A 17,957-nucleotide genomic window follows, 5' to 3' on the forward strand; every position below is an offset into this window, starting at 1 on the left:
GCGACAGGACGCGAGGCAATGGGCACAAACTGAAACACAGACAATTCCATCTGAACGTAAGGGAAAACTTCTTCACTGTGAGGGTGACAGAGCACTGGAACAGGTTGCCCAGAGAGGTTGTAGAGTCTCCTTCTCTGGAGATATTCAAAACCTGCCTGGACGTGATCCTGTGCAACGTGCTCTAGGTGACCCTGCTTGAGCAGGGGGGTTGGACTAGATGATCTCCAGAGGTCCCTTCCAACCTCAACCATTCTTGATTCTGTGATAGCAGAGATTATTATATGCAATGCCTTGTTTCCTATGCATTCTATATTTCTTCTTTCTTTATCTCCTCCTGACTGCCCTTGGRGAAGGGATACTGAGCTTGACTGACCTGTGCTCTGATCCAGTATTTTCTTTCTTGTGATTGCTGGGTCTCAAGATTGGAAGATGCATCTTCTGAAGTCACTAACTGTTCACTGACCTYGGGAAAATTGCAGTCATTGAGTACTCCGAATACTGAATGTCTCTGTTTTTGACTGTTCAGCTGGAGATGCTAAGGCTGCACGTGCCCTGCAAAGTAAGGAGAGGGCACCCTGTAAATGCCAAATGCCATCTTTCATCCACATTGCTGGCTGCCACTGAGCCTCAAAGTACCTATTCTGCATAGGAAAAGCCATACCTGGGACACTGGCTGCTAAACTGCTCTGTAACATTGCCACCCTGCTTGCTCACAGTCCTTCCCCAGATGTGTGAAGAAAAGGCTGAGGGGGAAAAAAAAAGTGTGCATGGGAAGTGTGGTCTACAGACAGCCGTAGAGCTCCAGGTGAAGCTGCTTCTTAGTGCAGCTCTGAGAGTTCCCAGCATGAAAGGTGAGCAAGTCWGGTGGCAGTCACTCCTGCCTATGCTCTTCTCATAGTGCAGGTTTCCCTCTGACACTGGATTTCTACTCATTCTCAGAGCTTTCARTTCTTCTAAAGGTTAAAAGGAGCTGCCCATGTTACCAACCAAAACCATGGTTTCTCAAACCAGACAACCACAGTAATTCTGAGAACTAGAGAAATCTAGATTTCTTTATCCTGTAGCTCCCTGGTTATAAATAACATCCAATAGCATGCCTGCCTCATGAGAGGCTTGTGGAGTCCTATTTGTCAAACACTGTGTACATGGTCTGTGTATACGACTCCCAGACAGTGGGAGAGATCTAGGGTCTGATTGAGAACATGAAGTTCATGGGAAGAAACCACGGGTGCTGCATTGTAATTTTCATCAATCTCTTATTTTGTCACAGCCTCCACACTGAACTGCACTCTAATGTGGCGGTGAGCTCCCCAAGGCGTTGCTCAGACCACCAGCCTCTGTTGCTCTGGATCTGAGAACCTCTTCTGCTCTCTACCCCAGCCAAAGCCTGGCAACTTGCTGGGACCATCTGAGCAGATCTGGGATCAATCCAACCCTTCTTCCATGTTACAGCAGGTGCTCTGGGTGGTTGGTTACATCTGAGTTGGGTTTGGGAGGAAAATGAGAGTCAGGTGCCACGGCTGGAGTGAAGTGAAGCACCAGGAGATGCAATGAGGAGCAGGCAGGACTAGGTCAGGCTCCCCACCATTGACCAGCGCAAGAAGCAGAGCTGGATCGATRGAGGCTTTGTCAGGAGTTAGGGTATGGACCAGGACAGAGGAGACAGGAGCGAACACAAGCAACTGGCAGGTTTTCCTGAGACATCCACTCAGTGCTTTGTTCTGAGGCAGCAGTTGCATGAGGGACCCTTTCTTCTGTGCACAGCAGTCAAGAGGTGGCTACTCAGGAGATGACCCAGTGCTGGGTGGGCAGCAGTTCAGGACAGGATTAACAGGTACCACCTCATTCTCATGAAGCCAGGTACCTTTTTTGGAACAACAGCATTTCAGAGTAAATATATCTTGAAACAACCAATCATGTAAATGTATTGGAGCACTTAGCAGTCTTTCACCCAACTTCTCAACAGGGATCCTGCCAACTACCATCTCACATCTCTTCTTGGAGTATGCTGGGTAAGGATGGGACTGTTAGGAGCATAATTGTTCAGTTTAGAGTTGAGCCCAGATCTGTGGGGTTTATCTCATTTAACTTTAGATACCGGMCGTGTAGATAGCCACTCCTCAGCCAGTTGCTTAAGTCTCCCTTTCTGTAATGGTATAAAGTAAATTTCWTTTAACCTATTTTAGACAGTTCCTAGACAGTTTAGACAGTTAAAAAGTATACAGTTATAAAGTGAATCATGGCCTACAAGTGCCTGTTTCTCTCCACAGACTAGGAAGGAGAATCAACRTGAACTACTCAGATGTAGATGTCCATAYTGTAGACATGTACATTTGGCTCAGTGGCTCCCCAGCTGAGTCCTGGGAGCTGAGGAGTTCTGAACGGGAATTGCATTTGTCTTCCTGCTCTTTCTGTAATTGACTGAACAGAAGCTTTGGAGCTGAATTTCCTCCAGAAGGTTTGATCAGTTTATGAACCCAGATGCCAGATATTCCTTAAGTARAAGAGCAAAATTTTCCTTAACCAAGCTCTGCTCTTTAGACTCAAAGGTTAAAGTAAATTAAAAGCAGTTAATGACCAGTATTTCAGGGCAACCTGTGAGCTACTTTGCTGCCCTCTGATTACTGCAAAAGCTAGATAGCGGAGTCCCCTTCTTTCCTTCCTTTGCTATTCCTGTGTAATCTTGGGCATATAACTATCCTTTCTTGCTTGGTTTTTTTCTGCAACCATAACAGAGATACCATGACATTTTGCTCCTCTGTGCCCTGAATTGTAGATCTAAACACTACTGATCTCAGTGTTATGGCTTCTCTGTATTTCTGCAATAGCCTGAATTAAAATCCTTCATTCTGAGCTTCCTGAAAAGGAAATTCATACTTACCTACTCAAGATGATATTTTAAGGAGCTAAATGTGCTTATCCAGCCGTCAGGACCCCCTCCTACTCAGTAGAGGGAATTTAGTGAAGAGTTGCCTCTCTTTTAATATACTGCGTGTCATTACTCCAGTGCCTGGGTATTGCTTCCTGCTTAAGACCCTAGTTCAGCTCTGCTTTCCAAGAGAGGGATATACAAGCTTGTCACCAAGGAGTTAAGCAACACAGCTGCTCAGCTTCCCTTTTCTTCTGGGTCTCCAAGCTCTTTGCAAAATGCTCTGCACGTGTTTCCATGATCTTCCAACCCTGTTTGCACAGAGGGGACAATCAGCCTAAATGAAGTCTCCATGCCTCCGAGCTGATGGATTGATTTGGGCAAGCTGCCTTTGTTTGACAGGGCCTGCTTAGATGAGCAGGAAGAACATCTGCTTTCCTTGTCAAATGATAGATCTGTTATTGGCATGACTGTATTTGGCAGAAGCATAAAATGGAGTGGTTTGAACAGCAAACTGAGAGTCAGGATACTTGGGTATTTGCCTGGACCTCTTTTATTTGGAAAAACCTCCTAGGGACATATGCTGCTGCCCTCGCACTCAGAGTCCCTTACAGATGGCCTACTTGCAGTGAAGTGTGCTTAAAACATGAGTAGAGGTCACAGTGGAATATAGCCTGTCTCTGCTTAAAAAAAAAAAGTAATTATTTTCACAATTTATCGTGAAACTAAAGTTTCTTTACTGACCTTATGAAGGCCACACAGGGTGTTTGATGTGTTTTGAACTTGGCCTTATCTCTCAGTTTATGCCTATATTACTGGTGTCTAACGCTCACTTCCCCATGCTGTCATGACATATTTGTAATGTGCTTTTGCATCCTTAGGCAAAGGTCCTTTAGTAGAACAAACAATTATAATTCTCCATAAATGATTAATGTCTTTTTTTTTTTTTTTTTTTTTGGTCAAGGCCACGAAAGCTTTTGCAGCTCTCAGCTTTGACGGTGTTATTTTTAGAAACTGTGTTACCCATAGGTGAAGACAGAAGTCCTTTGTTGGTATCTTCCATTGGTCCACTCTCTTTGCTCATTCTTGCTCTTGAACCATTGTATTTTTTGGTTCATTCAGAGGGTTTTTATGAATAAAACTCCATTTTCCTGAGGATGTTCAAAAGGAAGAAACTAAAAAGAAACTGCAAATCTAATTTTAAGAGCTGGATGAAGCTGTCAAAGGAATCATGAGCCAAGATTGTTGCCTAAGAGGTTCCTTCAGTCCCGTGGTCATATAAATAATGAGCACAAATGAAGGACTGGACTGAAGCTCTTCTTCTGACATAGCCTAGCCAGAGTAGCTTCTTTGGTTTATGCTGCTGAGTCTTGGTTCTTATCCAGAATCTACTGATGTAATTTTGCTGTTTGTTCAGCTGTCCTGACATCTGAAATAGCACTGAATTAGTCTGAGACTGAGGGGGAAAAAATAGGACTGTCAGAACTAAGACCTACCTACTAAAATGTTTTGTTTTCTTTGTTGTCCACATGGAAAAGGGTTGAGAGACTTCATCTCCACCTACAGCAGTGACTACAAAGCTGTGTTATAGAAACTGTAGGAAGGCAATGGATGCTCTTGTTTTACACTGTTACTCCCTCCTATAGCTTCCAGGAAGGTATCTTTATTCAGATAACTAGCAGAAATATGCCCAAGTGTCATTGCCGTGAAGGCTCTGGGAGCTGAACAGAAATGGGTGAGGGATGTAACTTCATCTTCCATAGGGTTTTCTGTTCTCCTCCTTTCCTGTTTGATTCCAAATCCAGTTATCACTGTGGTAACTCTGGTACCCAAGGCCAAGCCTCTCTGCTGGAGTCTCCATGCAGTGAGCTCCAGGTGAGCCCAGGAACACTCTGGGATTGAGGGACAGAGAGGTGCTGAAGCCCAGTTACTTCTCGTGGACCTGTATTCCTGTGTGCCTACAGCTGTGGCATCACTGTGGATCCCACCTGCCTTTGCAGAGTTGCCATATGAGCAAAGGAGCTGGCCCATGGTTAGCCCTGGTCCTGCTGGAGACAGACATCATGGATGAGACCTGAATATTTCTGTGGCTCCTTCAGACTCTGACAATCCTTTGAATTGTATTTAATTAAAAAATGTGCACAATGCCTTTCTTTGCAGTAGCAGACTGTGCAGTAATCCTCTTAATAATTGTTGGGATCCTGTGGGAAGGAAAACTCTCATTAACAAAGACTTTGGGGATAATTCCACATGAGAGTTGCTGCAGAATTCAGAGCTACAGAAATCATGTCCAGAAAAATATTCCCTTCGTCTTTCTGCTAAGGACTTAAGAGTGCCTGCAGGAAAAACAGCCCCTGACAAATCCAGCACAATTCTTACATGATACCTCATGCATTCCAGAAGAGCTTAGCAAGGGAGATTTTATTGATTTTTCAGCTAGCTACACATCCTGGATATACCCAGGAAACTGGATTACTGTTTACTAGCAGATGTCAATGTGAAGTAACCAAAGCTGGTCACACTTTCCCTTTATTTACACTTTTTGTGTAGGAAACATGAATTGGTGTAGTCTTCAGCCACATGTCTGTGTTCTCATCTGCCTGCTGCTGTGAAGGATGCCAAAGCCCAAAATCACTGCACTTGCCACAGGGCAAAAAAAAAAGAGCTGGGGAATAAGTAAAGTGAGCTCTTACCAAGCTATCCAGAAAGTCCGCTTCAGCCTTTTCGGGAAGGAATATATCAAGGAAGGAGTGTTATTTAGCCTCTGATCCCAGGGAAAACACGTTTTGGCAAGCAAAATTCCCAGCTCTACTGGAAACTGTTCAGTCATGAGCATTTTGTCAATTGGGAGATGAATTAAGGCAATCGAATGCGTTGCCCTATCACCATCCCACCAGCTGGACTGTTGACCTGCCAACAAAAAAGGAACACTCTCTTGTTTCCTAATCATAGTCAAAACTGTGGTTTTTCTGCTGGCTTTTCTGGCCTGCAGCAACAGCAGTTGCAGTATGCAGGTTGTAGGGTTATCACTGGRGAGGAAGAAAGGGGTTGCTGCGTTTGTCTGAGTTATTTATTTACTTATTCAGTGAGTGTGGAAAATGAGCCATAAATTAGAAGGCCTCAAATGTGAGTGTCTGTTGACCTTGATTCAGTTAAAGGTCTTTAGGCATTAAATTCACATCGCTGACCTTCTGCAGCTAAACAGTTGTTTTTTTCAGTCTGAACTGGTCCAACCACAGCCAGCAAAGGGGGATGAACACCTCCAGGGCTGACGCTGGCTGATGGTGTTGACTAGAAGGGAGGGTAAAAATTAGTTCAGACTAAACGCATAGCTTTTCTCCAGCTAAAATGAGGTGAGATACATCCCCACCGTAAACATAGGTATCTAGYGCTGTTTTAGAGAGCTTAGCATATCTGAGGGCAGCTGGATAGGACTGGCAGATGCCAGGTAGGATCTATGTGGGACCATGCCCTCCTGGAGTGAAGGCTGTTGGCCAGGAGGGATACCCTAGGACATCTCGGTTGAGACTAGATACCTCTATTCAGGAGACTAAATCCCACCTCAGTGTCCAGCTCTTCCTGAAAGCAGTGGGGATTGGGCACCCAAATACTTCTTCAGTCTTTAGAGCCATCCACCTGGCTTAAAATCTCACGCCAAGTCGGCACCAGCCCTACAAAAGCCAGATTGCCTGTGTCTTGGGGTTTTAGTTATTGAACGCTGTTTTTTCCAGCGCTTTTTGCCTAACACAGATGCCTTTCCTCTGGGACTGGATTGAGAAAGGCAACATTTTTTACATTACAGCTGTACAAATTTACCTGACTCTGTCAAGAGCCCACTTTTCAGAATGCTAACAATGCATCAGCCTCTGTTTTTTGAAAGGTGATAATAAAACATTTTCTTAGAAGTAAATATCAAGCTATAGAGGTAAATATGCAATCAACTAATCTAGGCTTGAATTTTTAGTGAAGGGGAGACACAGCTGTGAAGTACTTGTTAATGGGCTCGGGAGAAAATTTGCTGCATAAAAAATTGTAAAATTATGTTGTGAAAGTACAAAGTGCTTTTCGAACCCTGATCAAAGTTGGAGCTGTATGAATTAATTTATAAAGTGAACCCAAGCTATTTATAGATGTGAGATGAATTTGGCAATAGTTTAAGTCCAGAGAATTTTAACTTTCCTTGGAAAAAAACAGAATGTTTTGAAAACAGAACATTTCAATCTTTCTTTTTAAGCAAGTGTTCTGGAAACCCCTCACTTTTTTTTAAAGATAAAGTAAAAGGGGAAGAAACACTAGAAGTTAAAACGAAATGAGTATATGGTATTTCAGATGAGCAAGAATAAAATTTTTTTAGATCTGTTTCTCTTTGGGAAAAGGAAACTTTTGAGCATCAAGACATCTCCAAATTATTCACCCCCTTACAGGCTAGCAAAAAACATTTGTTTACACACTACTAATGAAGGCCTATTCCCAACCTAAAGAAAATTACAATCTGAGCAAGGCATGTGGTAGAAGAGAGAAGAGACCAGGCTGGGTTAATAGGAGATGGTGAGGATAAAAGTTAATATGCTAAATTGCTTTATAATTTTAATCCAAAGGGCAACTTATATTAAACAATTGCTCCTTCAAAGGATTTCTGGGCTTTCTGTCTTAAAAACTTGTTTGGCAAATATATGGGTAGAAAAATAACATGCACATTTTCAAATGAGAAGTATGAAAAGGTCTTTTTTTTTCTTTCTATGCTTATTTTGAATAAAAATGTATGCTTTTTCCCAAACTCAACAATAGCAAACACTGAATCAGTGAGTTCCAACATGAAAAGGCTGTTCCTGTGCTCCTCAGATCTGTCCCAGAAGCTCACTCAACTCATGTTTTTCCTACATTGCGGTCAACAGTGACTGCATAACCTCGTGCTGTGACTGCTGCTCTCTTCACATCATTTCTCTTTGCGGCTGAGTTTCTAAATAGGTTTCTCCGGCTGGATGCAAACTCTTTGAAAGATGAGGTGTTTTTTGTTTGGTTTCATACAGCGCCTTGAGGAATGGTACCTAGATTTCTACTTGCTATTGCCATAGCAGAGAAATCAGGTATTCCCTCCAAATTGAGAGCATGTTGGTAACGCTAACAAAATTGTATTATGCAGCCTCTTGTGTAGCTCCTGGCTCCTTTTTTGGAGTGCAGATTGTTACGATCCACATTTAGTGATTGAGGTAGTTCATAAAGTATGTGATGTAAGGAGTCCCTGATTAATTACCTGGGCCTTTATAGACACTGTTGGATTACAAACATAATATAATTAGATCTTACCGAGAAGAAACCACTTGGGGGGAAAAAGTTTTGTCATTGGGAATTTCCTGCTTTTTAGCTCCCTGATCTCTTAATCTGCATCTGAGATTTCATTCTTAGCCGTTGATTTGGCTTTTTTTCCGCATTGAGTTAGCATGAGCCAGAAGGCAGACTACGTGAGCATGGAGGGAATAAACTGTGTAAGCAGAGRTCCTGCTGCTATTGGCATGGATTTTAAAGCTGCCATCTTTCTGCCCTAGATAGCTGCTGGTGTTCAGTTAGTCAAGCAGGGCTCCCAGAGAATAACGAAGCAGAACTGCTCCTAGTTGTCAGAAAAAGGCAGGTTTTTCAAGGAAGGCAAGAAGGGAAATCCTGTTTTTTCAGCTGTCACTGGGTTGTACTCCCTTCCCTCAAGCACATGTAAAATAAGGCTGGATGCACATCCCTGTTGTGCAGCGACCCGAGAGAGCTCGGCTGGCCGTGAATCACCTGGAACGCATCCTTGAGATGGTTGGCCTCACTCTTTTCTTCTCTACTCTTTCTGTAGGTGTCCAGCACACGTCCGGAGTGCAGCATCATGCAGGAGATTGAAGAAGAGCGCCACCAGTGCTTGGCGGAGCTGCCCGGGGATAACCAGACCTCAGGTATGGGGCAGCTCTTTTCCCTCCCTGGTCTGCAAGCCAGCATCACCCAGCTTTGCATCTACCTTGACTGTGCTGTTTCTCACTCCTCCTGCTGCAGGAGCAGGACAGCAGATGCTGTGGCTGGATTCATTCCAGCCAATGTGGAGCTCTTGCATTGCGAGGAGTCCATGGAGAGAAGTAGGCACTTCCAAAGTGTGATTCAATCAAAAGTTTGAATAGCTTCCTGGAGATCACCCACCATCTCCTGGCTGAGAAAGCCTAGCTTAGGTGTCTCAATGTGTTCAAGCCGAGAGAGAGATGTCTCTTAACTGAAAGTGCCTTTAACCAACTCTTCCCTGGGCTCTGAAAGACTGAAACTTTCATGGGCCCTGGGTTTGCTTCAGGGAAAATTATGGCCACCTACTCCTTCTATTGAACTGCTTTCCTATCCCAGTGCCAAGGTTGCTTCTGTCCTGGAGGCAGAGCGGAGGCAGGAAGGATGTGCTCCAAGGTTGCAAGATATTTATGAGGTTGGATCAGGTGGCTGCAAAGCCCCTCGTTGTTCATGTGACATGAAGCACACGCTACATGAGGCAGTTCTCTTGGAAGGCTTTCCAGGACCCTAATCCACTCCTTTCTTCAGGAGAGAGGCTACAGCACATGGCCAAGAGGGGTGAGCTTACAGACCAAACTGCAAGACAGGACATGGGATGGGGTCAGAAGAGCCTGTGCTGGTGCAGTTCCCCAGTGGGTGGCCTGCACTCGGCTTGGGATAAGGAGATTTTTGGCTCAACCGCCCAGACTCTGGAAGGCACAGAGAGAAAGCTGGAGTTTTTGGTCCTGTCCTGTCCACAGCGATGTTGTCAAAGCTCCAAGAGTGAGGACTGCCTCACTCTTGGGTGTTCGACCTCTCCTCCTCCAGGTGCCTCTCTCAAGTTACAGGTCCTGGTTTTGTGAGTGAAAAAGGTGTAGGACCAATGATAGACCACCAGGCTCTGAAAACAAGGGATCACATTGCCAGGGAAAGGGGTAGGAAGATGCATATCCTGCATGAAATTTGCATCCCACTTCTTGAAAGAGTGAAAGATGTTTTCTCATCCTCTTTCACTCACTGTTGCTTTTGATTAGGCTAGACAGAAGGCTTGCTCTGCATGCTCCGTATTAATGGTAGAGTAACATTTTTGTGCCAAGCCTATCCCTGGAGGAGCTTTACTGAATGCAAGGATGGCTTTTGGCTCCTGCTTTTATCTGCTAAGTTATGCTTTCCTTTGATTTGGAAAATATTTCAAATATCCTTTTACAGTTAAATAGAGCAGTTTGAAGAAATGTTCTCTTGGAATCTAGTAAAGAAGGGAAAAGTCAGGGTAGTTAAAAACATTCATTTGAAAGCCAGCTAAATGTTTTATTTAATTTTCAGGGGCATTTAAAGAAATTCAATTAAATACAGTTGCATTCAAAATGAAAGAATAAATACTTAGCGTTAAATATTTTTTCCTGCTTTTTCAAAATGATTTTCCTCATTTCCTCCCCCCCCCCCTTTGGAAAGTCTCAGCAGCTTAGGTCCTAAATTCACCCAGGTATACTCCAAAACACTTTTTTTTTCTCCACTGAATAGATGGTTGAAAGTATTTTGCCTGGTTCTAACATAATAACATACTCAGTCATATTTCAAGCCCTTTATATCCAAGCAGTAGCAAGTATCTAAAAATCTTCTGGGGTTGGTTTTCATACTGGAATGTTGAAATACTGGATTGAAAGGATTCTGCATTTCTACAACTCACTATCAGTAGTCATTAAACTGGACTGATTCTGAAATCATGGTGGTGAGCACTATGAAATATTTTTAGTCATCCAGAGAGTATCTGTTACTCTTGAGTCAATGTAAGATGTCATTTGTGTATGTGTGCACATCCTGGGTCAAAATGGTCAGTGATGACATCAATGTGGAACACTGCGTGTGGACATGTTTCTCCACAGCATGTATCCAACCAAATATTACAGCGCCAACTGTGCGGAAAGCAGTTGGCATCCATTTGCCCCCATGCATCAGTAGGCATTTAAGAGTTAGACATCAGAATCTGAGCTAGACTTTCACAACCTCCTTTGCAGTCAACAGAAACAGGCATCTTTAAAGAACAATTAATCTGGCTTTTCTAATGAGTGGCTATGATACATCCGGTGAATCATCTTCTGAAGATGCCTGTTTTGAAAGTCACGTGGACAGCTAACTTTTAAGTGCCCAAATGGCATGTTTCCCCCTTGGAGTGTCCATGGCACAAGTATGTGAGCACAAGTAGGAAGAAAAGCTGTTTTTCTTTAGTGAGGTTCCCTAACTCGATGAATGTAACTGGGCACAGTTGCAAAATAAAACTTTGGGTACAGGGTTTTTGGTGGAGAGAGATCTTGCAGCTCCCAAATTATGAGAGCAATTACCATTAATCTAAGGAGTGTTGCTGGAAAGAGAAAAATCCTAGCACAAAACCTCTGTGCTAAATCTTCCAGGAAATTTCAGTCCCACAGGGAAGGAGAATGGAAAGCAATTGAGATTCCCTGCCATCCACAATGTATTGCCTTGATTTATGAGCAGGTGTGTGTATTGCCTTCCACACATACAACATCCTGTTAGCAAAAAGAAAATCACTTGAGGTTTAACAACCAATTTATTATCCTTTCTAATTAAATGAGTTGAATTAAGGAGACATGCAATTTCAGTACGTTCTGGAAATAAAGCTTTGTTTAGAAGCCATTATCAATTGTATTGATTGAAAGGGATTAATCACAGGTGTAATCTGATGTGTCAAATAATTAGTCATTTATTAACCACACCTGATGGTAGCAGTGAGCTTGATCACTAGCTCAGGATAAGCACTATAAACAATATCCACTTATAAACAATAATGTCTCTCTTAACACTACTTTGTTTTTGCAAAACCATTCATTATAGTGGGTGTATTTGCATGGAAAGCATTAAATCTGTGCTTTCTTTCAAATTAAATCTTTGCATTTTCAGAGCTGATAGTAGGTTCCAATTGCTGCTGCTATTATGAGCAGGCCTGGATCACAGATACTACTTATTGGCAAGACCAGAACCTCTCTGTTCCTTTAGGAGTGTGATTTAGTGTCCATGAAGAAGTCCATGTTTGAGGAGACTCGAGCAGGGATAGAGGAGAGACACAGGGGTCACAAATGGAATGGAGTGACCAGGTCTGAGGAGAAGAGGTTAGCTTTTCAGCACAGGATAGCCTGCAGAAGATGTCATTAGGGAGAAAAACAGCAGGGAAGACCAGTTTTAGGTAACAAGCCAGAATAAGCTGGCTATGAATTTGAAGTCTGGACTTTAAAGGAAGTTTCTGACCATCAGAGGATATTGAACAGCCTTGCTAGAGGAGATCTGGGGCAAGGAGTTTTACTGATTTCATGAGAGCTTGCCCAGTTTATGAAAGGGTCTGTAAGATGTGGTTGCATGTTGCACACAAGATTGGATTTCATGTGCTGGACTTCCCTTGCAATCTACTGCCCTGTTATTTTGCCTTGATGCTAAGATAACTGGTAAAGATGCGCAGTGATAATTGAGATTGAATATAGAAGTGGTTTGAGACCCTGGTAGATTGAGACCTGTTTGTTGCGCACAGGCAAACGAATAGCCATCACATGGGAATGACTTTTGCTGAGGGATTTCTTTCACCTAATTTTAGGTATCTCTAACTTATTCTGGCCAAGTATAGGCCAAGTATAGGCCACCTCTTTTAGGATGAGATGAATCGTGTTCAGAGTCTCTTGACTCTGATGACTAGATCTTCAATAAGTATGATGGGAGTCTTGGTGAACAGCTCAAACAGATAGCTGTGTTGAAAATAACCACATTACTCAGATGAACGCCGTCCTGTTGTTCACTGGTGTGGAGGGGATTTGGACAAATAAGGTGAAGTCCCAGTTCCATCATTACAAATGATGAATCTGTGTGTTCGCAGATTTGTAGCATTATTTAAAAATCTCATTAAAAACTTGTTACTGTGCAAATGGTAGGAAACTTCCCTGTTCAATGCAGGAGATGACATACAAACTGCGTCGTCTCAATTTCAATGCAAACTATGGAGGAATGCACAGGGAATGAAAGTCCTTCAGAAAGAGACTGCTGAGAGCACGCCTGCACCTATTGCACTAGTCTGTTATATGGAGACTTCCAGGTTGCATACTGGGTGGGAGTTAATTCAGACAAGGGTGAGAATTTGATTTAACCATATCTTTAGCGAAACAAGAAAAAGTTTTGGTTGTGGAAATTCAGTTTTCAATAGATTCTTTAAATCCTGGTCACTGGAACTTTGCATTTTGTACAGGACCTCTTCAGTTTTATGAAATCTTTGTGGTCTGATTTCCAGCAGTCTTGTATGTGGTGCTGCAGTCATAAAGCTCAATAGTATTCTAGTTCCTAGGAGGGACTAGCACTCTTTCCTTGCCACACTCTGTAAATGAGATGAAATAACCTGGTGGGTTATTTCCCACCAGGGAAGTGGGAGGTTGCAGGACTTGGATCATTGGTCTGATATTCACCAACACTATGGAACAAATAAAATGCCTATATTTTTAAAAGCATGTGAGCAACATATCTACGCTTCCACTATAGCCAGTAATGATTTAATCAGTTCCCACATGGGCATGTAATTCAGTTATCTTGAAATAAGCATGGTTTGAAATGGCTTAAGGTATTTAAGGCATATCCACAAGGGTATCTGTGCCCTTAAGGAGTGGTCTAAACACAGATGTCTCATGCAATGTAAGAGGCTCAAGCATGTCTCACCAGGCCACTGGCTGCTGCTCCAGTAAGACGTGGGTCTCCTGTACATTCTGTTTTCTAGACCAGTGCCCTAAGGTGTCTCAAATGGTATGAGATGTCTCAGGCAACTAAACTGAGTTCCCTGTGTGTAAACACAACTGTAGCATGTATAGGCACATGCCATTTAGCTTTAATCTCGGATCCCAGCAGCATGGACTATCCCAATAGGTAARTATCCAATATCCTCGGTGATCCTCAACTGCRGATAGCCATGGGCTAACTTGGCCCRGCTAGGCAGCGTGTGAAAGTCCACAGCTCCCGTTGGTTTGAGGAGAGTTACTGTGTTGCTAAAAGACAGTTGTGACCTTGCCTATACCTTTTCTGTAAGGTGATATAGATGTCTCTTTGCTGGGTTTCRATGTGTTGGGAAATGAATTTCGGTCATACTTCCCTCCATCATGCAGCCAAGGAGAAGGTGCTGTTGGGTTCCATCAAACACAGCTATACCCCAGTATTGGACTAGTGAAATCTGTAGTTTTGTCATGTGTGAGGTGCCTGGCTTTTCTTTCTGGACGTGGGCCACTCACAGCAGGCATGGCTGGGGTGCAATAGATAAGATACAACTAATGACCCAGCTCATTTGTGGTTGTAATGACATGATGCAAACATGAATCATGCACTGTGACTGCCTTAATTTTCCATCCTAAACATGTTTTAATCCCACTCCATGCTACTCTAGTGGTTGTTTTCCCTGAAAACTTTACCCCACTTGATATCCATAAATTATTGCAACTACAGCAGTGCTATTGCTGAAATTAAGTTGGCTCCTGAGTCTCTTGGCCTTAGTTTTCCTCCTTTAAAAYAGAAATAGTAATATCTGCTACTTAACAGGGGTAAGGTAAGGACAAACAAACAGATTGAAAGCTGCATGGCTGTTTTGTGATCTGGAGTTATAAAAGCACCTTGTGAAGACAGAATAATGGAAAATGCAGCACTTTGGCAGCACTGACAATTTCAATTCTCAGGAAGCTACTCTGCACCTGGAGGGAAATAACACCCCCAAAGAGAAAATTCAGGGCATCCAAGTTAGATTACCTCTTCTCTTTCCCCTCCTTTCTTCTCCAAAATAARTCTGTATGTAGTATTTTACATCAGTCTCTAATGGCTGCGGGTGCAGTTTTTGTTGGTGATATGGCTGCAAGTCTTTTTTCCCAACGAGCTGCTTAGGGAGTTCCTCAGGGAAGCTCAAGTTAYATCTAACACACACACAAAAAAGCCATTGCCCTAGTTCCCAGTGCCAAGCACTGCAGTACATTAATGGGCACGAASAGGTAAGAGCTCCAGTCCTGAAAGTCCTCCGGCATCCATCATRGCAGAGACATTTAGCACAGCATCATCTCGGTGCATTTATACTGCCAGTGACTCCACGGYGCTGCTTTCTGCAAGGTYGGTGTATTTTATGCAACTGGTAACRGGTCAGCTCTGTGGGTTCAGCTGTGTAGTTCAAGAGGATCCCAGTTCATTCCGAAGTTTCATCAGCCAAAGCACGTGGGAGTCTTCCTTTCCATCCTGAAGCCTCCCTTGAGAGCTGAGTTTGGTCCTGGAGGAAGAAACAAATTCTGCTCTTCGCTGTCCCAGGGCAACTCCAGGATGACTTCAGCCAAGTCAGGCCTGAGATGTGAATCCCTTCACGGAGAGCTCTCCCTGCCTCCCCGCCGGATGAGGACGATGGGATGCTTTTGGGAATCACCCTGCAGAAAGGAGTTCCTGTGCTGCCAAGCACCTGCTCCTGGAGGAGGCTTCACMCTGCCCAGCAGCCCTCCTGGGGTGTCTTCTTGCTTTTCTCTTTGCTCTCTGGCTGTACTGGGAGAAATGCATGCAGGACTGCTTCTCCGGCGGYGTCTCCTGCAATGCAAACTTAAATAAGTAAATATGGCAAAGCAATCCCACAGCCTGGGGTTCTCCTAGGTGCCTAGTAGTTTTAGGAGCGTATAATGAGTTGAGTTCCTCAATCCTCTGGTTACTTTGAAAATGCTTATGTGCAGATTTCAAAAGCCAAAAATGTGAACCCAGACACACTGAAAACCAGGGTTTTACTCCTGACACTTTTTCACTCAGGACATCTGTATGCAGTACACTGCTTAGCTGATAATGCAGTTAGYAACAGTAGGGAAACTCTCACAGATTAGGAACGGATGGCTGAGGGGAGTTTTGCTTTCCAGGCCTGAAGACAGTGGCAAATCTCTTCCCATATGGAGTGTTGCTGAGGGCCCAAAGGCATGCTGCGAGGCRAATCTCACCACCTTAACTGCATTGCTTCTTGCTGACTCGCACTCGCTTTCGTTATGTAACAATCCCAGAGCACAAACTAAGGGATTTTGTTTTGTTTTTTTGGAAGGAAAACTTCCTCTCTCCAGGGCTGCAGCTTACAAACAGCTCRGTTTAATTTGAAGTATCCGATCAAAAAAAAAGAAAAGAAAAAAGTAAACTTCTCTTTCTTTCTTGTTTTTTTAACAGTGAGACGGCCAAAGCAGTCAAGTCGAGGTCAGCTGTCTGTGCTCATTATCTGTTTATCTCGTTATTGCTAATCAATTCCCTCCACAATCAGATATTCTTTCGGAAGTGTGAGAGTCATTTAAGGATGGCATTGAACAAGGTACTGCGTGATGCATGTTTGCATGGGGTGAACAGCTGTGCAGGCTGTGCCGTTGTGCAGGAAAGCATGATGCTGTAAGGTAAACGGCCTTCCTGGAGAGCGGCGGGAATATCTGACAGCACTCTGGTGCGGGAATACTGACCAGAACTTGGTGATTACTTCAATGGCATGGAGGTTTGGGTGTGAGTGAAAATATTCAAGATAGAGAAGACCATTAAACAACAGAAGATTCCTGACAACAGAGCCTAATGATCTAAGCAGATGGGATGCAGTTTTCTTCATTAAYGTTGTTCCTTGKCTTAGAATCACAGAATGGTTGAGGTCAGCAGGGACCCCTGGAGAAGGTTTAGTCCAACCTCCCTGCTCAAAGCAGGGTCAACCAGACCAGGTTGCTCAGGGCCATGTCCAGTCAAGTTTTGAATATCTCCAAGGGTTAAGACTCCACAACCTCTCTAGATAACTGTTCCAGTTTTTTAACCACCCTCGCAATGAAGAAGTATTTTCTTATGTTCAGATGGAATTTCTTGTATTTCRGTTTGTGCCCATTGCCTCTCATCCTGGTACTGRACACTGCTGAGAAGAGTCTGGCTCCATCTGCTTTACATCCTTCYATCAGATATTTATACACACTGATAAGATCCCTCCAGAGCTTTCTCTTTTCCAGGCTCAACAGTSCCAGCTCTCTCAGCCTCTCCTCATGAGAGATGCTCCAGTCCCTTAATCGTCTTAGTGGCCCTTCGCTGGACTTGCTCCAGCAGGTCCATGCCTTTCTTGTACTGGGGAGGTCAGCATTGGACGCAGCACTCCAGGTGTGGTCCCAGCAGTGCAGAATAGGGGGGAAGGGTCACTTCCCTCCACCTGCTGGCAATGCAGCCCAGGATACCAYTGGCCTTTGCCACGAGGATGCATTGCTGGCTCATGGTCAACTTCTTGTCCACCAGGACCCCCAGGTCCTTCTCTGCAAAGCTGCTCTCTAGATGGTCGGCTCCGAGCCTGTACTTATGCAAGGGGTTATTCTTCCCCAGGTGAAGGACTTTGCACTTACCTCTATGGAACTTCCTTCACTTTATGGTTTGTTAGGATTTGTTTTTCTCCAAAAGGGAAAACCTGCTTGATTTGGATTCTAAATTCTTGCTGAAGTTAAGTGGAAGTGAAGTGAGYCCAGAATTTCACAGCTGGAGGCTGTCAGCATCTCACGGGGTCAGACTGCTGTTTTATATATCTGTACCCTACAGTTCACTAATGTGGGGATAGCTGAGGTGATTTTATAAGTTCCAGTGTGGGGATTGCTAGTAGCCATCAAGGAGCTGCTATAGTTGAGTTGCTTCTACTACTGATTTGTTTAATGATAGCTTAGGTACTTCAGCACTACACTTTATATTTGCAGTCTAGACCTGTCTGAATTCCAAGCAGGATTTGAAACCCARTCAAAAAGTCAGAAAAGTCAAAAATATGAAAGAAAATAATGCCAAACATACCCCCACCCCAGTTCACATGTGAGTAACTTGGACACGCTTCACACTTCTTGTGGGCGACTGAGCTGAGTCCTGCAAGCTCATCATCAGCACTGTTRCATGCAAACAAATCCAAGTGGGGAACAGCCCATGGTGCTTATCCTCCATAAACTGCCTTCACAGTTCCAGAGACCTGCGGTGGGCACTGGCTTGACGGACCAAATTTGGAGCTTGGGTTTCTTTGTCCATCTCTTTGCAAGAAGTCAAGRCATGTTTGATGGGAGAAGAAGCAGTG

General features: G+C 43.7%; 1 protein-coding gene across 1 annotated transcript in view; it reads left to right on the forward strand.

Annotated features, from left to right (window-relative positions):
• Positions 1-8,310: 8,310 nt before the first annotated feature.
• LOC112969366 (vasoactive intestinal polypeptide receptor-like) overlaps positions 8,311-17,957 on the forward strand; it is a 78,993-nt gene continuing 69,346 nt past the window's right edge. Inside the window, exons 1-2 of the mRNA XM_026072603.1 lie at positions 8,311-8,355; positions 8,703-8,799. Coding sequence (XP_025928388.1) covers positions 8,311-8,355; positions 8,703-8,799 — 142 coding nt within the window. The remainder of the gene's footprint in view (positions 8,356-8,702; positions 8,800-17,957) is intronic.

The sequence above is a fragment of the Apteryx rowi genome, unplaced genomic scaffold, assembly GCF_003343035.1.
Source record: "Apteryx rowi isolate R43461 unplaced genomic scaffold, aptRow1 scaffold_109, whole genome shotgun sequence".
In the NCBI taxonomy this organism is placed as follows: Eukaryota; Metazoa; Chordata; class Aves; order Apterygiformes; family Apterygidae; genus Apteryx; species Apteryx rowi.